This window comes from Ahaetulla prasina, chromosome 13 (assembly GCF_028640845.1).
Source record: "Ahaetulla prasina isolate Xishuangbanna chromosome 13, ASM2864084v1, whole genome shotgun sequence".
Taxonomy (NCBI): Eukaryota; Metazoa; Chordata; class Lepidosauria; order Squamata; family Colubridae; genus Ahaetulla; species Ahaetulla prasina.
In genome coordinates this window covers 21,666,657-21,673,739 of record NC_080551.1, presented here as the reverse complement: position 1 = coordinate 21,673,739, position 7,083 = coordinate 21,666,657, and the positions used below count along the sequence as shown (strand labels likewise).

The 7,083-nt window shown below is 45.9% G+C and overlaps 1 protein-coding gene across 3 annotated transcripts in view; it reads right to left on the bottom strand.

Moving 5' to 3' along the window:
- Positions 1–425: 425 nt before the first annotated feature.
- CD276 (CD276 molecule) overlaps positions 426–7,083 on the bottom strand; it is a 30,290-nt gene continuing 23,632 nt past the window's right edge. For 2 of the 3 annotated variants that reach the window (XM_058155833.1, XM_058155831.1), the window contains exons 7-8: positions 5,959–5,994; positions 426–4,369 (exon numbers count right to left, since the gene is read on the bottom strand). In XM_058155833.1, the coding sequence (XP_058011816.1) occupies positions 4,347–4,369; positions 5,959–5,994 (59 nt within the window). In that variant the 3' untranslated portion in view covers positions 426–4,346. The remainder of the gene's footprint in view (positions 4,370–5,958; positions 5,995–7,083) is intronic. The other variant, XM_058155832.1, reaches the window with a different exon arrangement.

Genomic DNA, 7,083 nt, shown 5'->3' with positions numbered 1-7,083 from the left:
ATCTGCCGCTGCCTAGAATTGAACTCTCAACCTGGGAAGTGAGAGTCTTTACCTATGCTACCATACTAGACCACGGGTGTTAAACTCAAGGTCCGGGGGCCAGATCTGTCACGTGGGGTGCTTAGATCTGGCCAGCAGGGCCACCCTGGAAACAGTGAAGGACTGGCCCACAGTGCCACACAGCCAGCAAAAACGGGGCTTGGGAGGGCCAACCGTGGTCCTCCTGAGCTCCATTTTTGCTGGGAGAGGGTTACCAGAGGCCATCATAGCAGAAAACAGACTTGGGAGCCTGTTTTCTCTGGCAGAGCGCTCCGGCCACTATAGGACCCCCGACACGAGTGATGTCGAGCTGGCCAAGCTCCCTGGCCATGCCCCTTGCCCCCCCCCCCCCACGACATCAAACACAACCCTGATGCGGCCCTCAATGAAATTGAGTTAGATACCCCTGCTCTAGACAATCACACCGCTTGTGACACAAAAGGGAACAATCTCACAATATTCAATGAGCATGTATTGAAGATGTGAGATAATTTCAGGTTTGTTTGTTTTTTTAATGGTTCCACAATTTGACATTCCCAATAATGGCTGAGAAAGCATAAAAGCTGGTGGGGATATTTTATTTATTTTATTTTAAGGACTGGGCCCTTCATTTAAAAAGGAACAAACCTAGAACATCTTTTGGCAATTTCAGAGAATTGGAAGGAAATATTTTGGTAGACAAACTTTCAACTGTAGCCTAAGGTAGACCACTGTAGCTTAGGGCTATGCAGTATTTTCCATCTGATTCTTAAAAATGTGGATTGAAGTGCAAACATAGCCCCGGTGTGCAACTTCGTACGCTAGTCTTCTCTTTCCCCAAGAGTAAAAAGTTCTGTTAAGTAATAATAATTGGATTTAAAAAAAATTTAGCATGGCTGCTAGATACATGCTCTACACTCTTGTTCTGTTTGTAGGAGGTGGTTCCAACTTTGACAGTTTGTGGACTCCCAGAATTCCCCAGTCAGCATGTCTGCCTGAGGAATTCTGGGAGAGGAGAGGGGAGGGGAGGGGAGGGAAGGAAAGGGAAGGGAGAAGATAGAGAGGAGAGGAGAGGAGAGGAGAGGAGAGGAGAGGAGAGGAGAGGAGAGGAGAGAAGAGCTCAGCCAATCTAACCAATGTTAGAACAATTAACCAGTGGAACAACTTGCCTCCAGAAGTTGTGAATGCTCCAACACTGGAAGTTTTTAAGAAGAGCTTGGATAACCATTTGTCTGAAGTGGTGTAGGGTTTCCTGCCTAAGCAGGGGGTTGGACCTCCAAGCACCCTTCCAACTCTTCAGTTATTCTGTTAATCAAGGAATTTAATCCATTTCTCATTCATGCCTCCATCTTGTGTGTGTTAAGGACCCTGTTTCTTGGCTCCATTAAGATTCCCAGCAATAGTTCAGCTTGGTAACCTCAGGAACTCGAGATGAAATTCCCGCACACTGAAAACATTCATTCTGAAAACTGTAGCTTTTCCACCCGGCTCTAGTTGATGGTTTTAGGAATTCTAATATGAAAGGAAGTCGAGACCCTGTAAGATTTTCACTCTCCTTCTATGCATCCTCCCCGTAGCTTCTGTTCAAATTTAATGTTGCCTTTCCTTGAGCTGCTTTCCTGGCGGTTCCAGATTTGCCCCCTGCCATGTCAAACAACTGTTGAACACGATTGGAATTCCCTCTTCCTCTTCCTCCAGATACTCTTTAATAGAGCCACAGAAGAAAGAAAACGGAGAGCAGATTCTACAGCATTCTCAGCGCTCAGAATCAAAGGCTGACATTTTCGAAGCTTGGGAAGAAAACGGGAGACCTCTGACCAAGTATTTCAGATTTAATCTTAGGCACACTTAAAAGTAAGCCCCGCCCTATGAATCTGATTGGTTTCAAGGCAAACATGAACATAGCTGCAAAGTTTACCAGAGTCAGATGTTTTTTTCATCTCCCTTGGTTGCTGATATTTTATTTTTATTTTTATTTTTTTTAAAGAGAGCTTGCAGAAAGAATACAGTTTGTTCCCTGTGAGGTTTCTTTGTGCATCACAAGTGTTTCTTGCTGAAAGGCGATATCCAGCACTGCTCAAAGGCACTTTTTTGTTGTGGCCCACCACCTGGCAGCAGATTCGGACAGTGAGGGGGTTGGGGAGGAACATGGGCCACTCCTGGAGTCTGGGGAAGGCTCTGTGTCGGAGGCAGAGATGGGACCAGGGCAGTCTGACAGTTATCAGTTGCCTTTGGAGTCTGACATCGGTGAGGCAGACAAACAGCTGGAGCCTGTTCCCAGTGTGCAATTGCCTGACGAAGGGAACAGCTGAGGAACTAGGGTCGACTTGGCAGTAAGGCCACAGGTGGATGATGAATGGCCCCTCCCAGAGGGAATAAAAGAGGAGCGAATGGGGAGGGGAGTTTGCAGGAGACAATTAGTTTGCTTAATTGGTTCGTGACTCTCAGAGTCACGAGTTGCCAAGTTTTGAAGATATCCTTGCCAAGTTTTGAAGATATCGGCTTGGCAGCTCTCCAAGCCAGATAAGGTCTGGGACTGTAAATGCTCTCTTGAAAGACTTTGTTGGATGTGAATGTGAGAAATTCACAGTAACTTAATAAAAAGGGGTTTTTGTCGGCACAAGGAGTTTGCGTTGTGGTTTGGGAACGCCTAGGTCATTTTGTTATTTTTTTTCTAAGTTATTGGTTTTTTGAAAAAAAGAACCCTATTCCTAATGTTGACTGTAACAGTGTTTACTGATGACTATAAAAGAAGATGTATGCCCTCAGGTCATGCATCCATTTCCCTTATGCCATCTCTGATGGCCAGAGTTTTTGGAAGTTCCCAACAGAAAAAAATGTTTAGGCACAATGTCAGATCCTCCTCCATCTTCAGCTTGGCGCCTCACTGGGAGAGGGAAGAGAGGCAAAAAGGAAGACGGAAGCAATTGCGTAATGTACACCTGTATTCAACAATGGGGGGAACTGGGGAAGGGGGAATGACAGGCGAAGAAGAGCAGAGCAGTTCGGGCCATTTGTGCTTGGCATCTTCAAAGCCGTTTGTCCTGGGTGTGAAACTCCAGCATCTCAAAACATCCCAGCGTTTCTCAAAACGTTGCGGCAATGTTGGATTGGTCAACAATGAACTGAGCTTGAAGAGAGGGATGGCGAACCGTAGGTTTGAGCGGGAATCTCAGTTTCCGCCTGACTTTATCGCAGCCAGCCTCTTTTATGTAAAAGTTCTTTTCACGTCAACCAAATGGAATCGAGGGTTTTACTTTCCTAAAGACTGCATTGGGGCAGTCTGACACCAGATTGGGACAACTCTCCACAGTCAATTCGCTGCGACCAATTCACCACGGCCAACTTGCTGTGGGATAACTCACCGCAGGAGAACTGAACATTTCAATTTAATTATTTAAAATACATTTTTTAAAAAAATATTTTACTTTTTGTCATTTGCATTTCATTTTGTCCCTCCTTTTGCACCTGTTCTTTATCGTGTTTCCCCGAAAATAAGACCCTGTCTTATTTATTTTTTTTTGAAACCCTGAAATAAGCACTTGGCCTTATTGTCGTGTGCTCAAAAGCCCAATTGTGCTTGTTATCAGGGGATGTCTTATTTTGGGGAAAACAGGGTAATTATTCTATTCCACCATTTCTTTTATATTAATGTAACTCTTGTCCCCCGGCGAGTTGGCCGTGACGAATTGGTCCTGACCCATCTGACACACACTTAAGTCAGGATGCCAAAGATACTAAGTTGGTCTCTTGGCCAAAACCCAGACTAATTTTGCTTCTTGGATGAACGATAAGAGAAGGCAAAAATCCCTGCAGCGAGAAAGGAAAACTGTTCCCAGAGGCAGTGGCTTAAAATCCAGTGGGTGAATCCCCTTGGGGGGAGGGGGAATTGCAGGTAGAAGAAGGCAAGAACTACAATCAAAATAGAAGTGTTGAGCTGGATTATGTTCTCCACCCCAATTGTGGGATCTTCAAATTATGATCCCTGGGTGGATAGAGATCAGGTTTTGCCGTGTAAGGTCAACAGGGAGAAGAATTAAGTAGTCTTGGATATGTTGGATGAAGAAGGACCTTGACTACCTTAAGCTTGGGGCAAGGATAGAGCTGCCAAGGAGTAAGTTGAGTTCCAGCCTCTTTCTCAATCCTTGGTAGGAGGGCTAGGTCTGTGGAGAAGGCAAGAATCTGTAAGAAGGCATCTGTAGCTTTTGAGGGTAGGCTTCAAGGCAATTCCCTCTCGCCTCTTCTATTGTCTATGCTGGAAGATCTCAAGGGGTTGGCTTGACAACTTCAGCCTTGAGAGGTGGCTATTGCTTTGACCTCCATTATCGTCAATCAATTTCTTCGGCCATATCTGGAAAGAAAGGAACAATAACGTCTCAAAATTGGGATGGGCTAATCTTTTCAAGTATTGCCCAAAGTATTGGGATGGGGAAGACGGGGGCACCTCAAAGGGTAGGCTATCATAGTCCCCTCCTCATTGCATCCCAGTGTGTCTCAACTTTAGCAACTTCAAGATGAGTCGGCTTCCACCTGGCTGGGGAGTTCTGGGGGTTGAAGCCCACCGATCGTAAAAAGAAAACCAATCACGTTTGTGTCACAGAGTAGGGAGAAATGCATCTGTCCACCTGTGTACAAAGGGTGGGCTAGAAAAGTCAGCGCCCCCCCCCAGCAAATCGTTGGGCTATGAATCCATTGGCGGTGTCCATTTTGCTGTCCAAATTCATGAGGTCCTAACCCTAACCCTAAGTGGGTTGCCCCCCCCATGGGATTTTCCCATGTATTTTACCGGGAAATATAGCTAGGGTGGGTTCAAAAAGTCAGCACCCCCCCCAAGCATACCCATGAGCTGTGAATCCATTTGCAGTGTCCATTTTTCTATCTGAATTCATGGGGACCTAAGCCAGTGGTGAGATTCAGCCGGTTTTCTCCGGATCGGGCGAACCGGTAGCAGCGACTGCAGGAGGCTCTGCCCACCCACCTGGATGTAATGCGCGAGCACTGCGCATGCACAGAAGGCCATGCACATGCGCAGATGAGACTCGTGCGCTCACATTTGGGAACTGTTAGGGAAGGCAAGTGAATCCCACCACTGGACTTAACCCTAGGTCCCCATGAAATAGTTTTCAATGATTACTACGCACACGCTCACTCTCTCGTTCGTTCGGATTTGGCTTTGAGATGAAGAGCTAAGGATGAAGCTTAATCCAAGCAAGGGCAAAGCACCGTGTCCTTACTTCTGTGTCAAAATCAAAGCAGGGGGGGGCGGGGAGGGAGTCATGTAACAGAATTGCCAAGTTTGGTCATCGCCGTTGGTTGCAAGAGAGAACGAAAGTGAGAGCCGCAGATTTAATCCGGATCGCTCTGTAGGGAGAACAAATGCGCCACTCATTTCTGGCCTCCCACCCCCTCGGTTTGAAAGGACCTGAAGCTACGATGCTACACCAGTGGCGAAATCTGAACCGGTTTACGATTGGTTCGCTGGCTACGCATGCATGCCTAGATAATCACATACACACACAGGGGGGAGGGGGGATGATCAGCTGTGGTGTGCGATCATCAGAGCCTTTTTTTTTTTTTTTTACTTTTCAAAGCATTTTTTTACAACCTATTTGGGTGAATAGGTTGTAAAAAAATGCTTTGAAAAGGTTAAAAAAAAAGGCTCTGATGATCGCGCAGCACAGCTGTGATTGTCAGAGCCTTCTTTTTTTAAATTATTTTTTAAAAGCATTTTTACTACCGGTTCCAGAGAACCGGTAGTAAAAAAATGCTAAAAAAAGTTTGTAAAAAAAAGTTCCGACGATCGTGCATCGCTCATCTGATCGTGGGAAGTTTTTTTTTTTTTTACATTTTTTACTACCGGTTCAGGCGAACCGGACTGAACCGGGAGCATTTCACCCCTGCGCTGCACCTGTGTTTGCTGCAAAGTGCAACTGCCCTTACCTTCTTTGACATCCATGTTTTTCAGAGGTTGTAAGGCTGTCCATGCGATGGGGGGGACAAAAAGAAGAAGGTGTCAGTGGACTGATCCCCAGAGGAGAGTGCCGAACAGAGTGAAAACCGTAGCGTGACTCTTACGGAGTCTGAACATCTTTCAAAGCAAAGAAATACTTGGCTTTACTCTCCTGTTAGAGCAACTTTCAACTTTTATACCATGTACAAAAGGAAGTCCTGCACTGACCTCTGCTGGCACATTGTAAAACCTGCAATATTCTACTTTCGGGATACCGGGCAGAATGCCAAGGAATTCTCACGCCTTTTATCGAAATCAAAACTCTCACCACTTTTGATTTCGATAAAGGAGAAGATATGGAGCTCGGGGTTGAAATGTGGGGGGTCCCCTCGCTGCTCTTCTCTAGAGTTTGGTTGTTTTCTTTCAGGCGTTTCATTACCAAACTAGGTAACATCATCAGTTTTAGTAAGGAGTAGAGTTTGCAGGGAGGAGGAGGAGGAGGAGGGAGAGGGAGACTGGGGAGGGGAGGGGGAGGACAACGATGGCTTAGGGGGTCCTAGGTGCTCTCTGAACTTGGTTGTTTTCTTGCAGATGTTTCATTACCAAACTAGGTAACATCATCAGTTTTAGTAAGGAGTAGAGTTTGCAGGGAGGAGGAGGAGGAGGAGGGAGAGGGAGACTGGGGAGGGGAGGGGGGAGGGCAATGATGGCTTAGGGGTCCTAGGTGCTCTCTGAACTTGGTTGTTATCTTGCAGATGTTTCATTACCCAAACTAGGTAAACATCAGTACTAGAAAGGAGTGGGGGTTTTAGGGAGGGGGAGGGGGAGAAAAGGGAGGGACAACCATGACTTTAGGATCCTAGGTACACTCTGAAGTCAGTTGCTTTCTCGCAGACATTTCATTACCAAACCAGGTAACATCATCAATGCTAGTAAGGAGCGGCGGCATTTGCTCTCACTTTATATTCTAGTGACTTGCCCTATCAGTGTTGGTTGAGATCATCCTGGGCTGTTTACTGCCTTCTTTGGCAGTTCCTTCGTTGGGGTATTGTTTATTTCTTGATTATTTATTTATTTATTTATTTTATTACATTTTTATACCGCCCTTCTCCCGA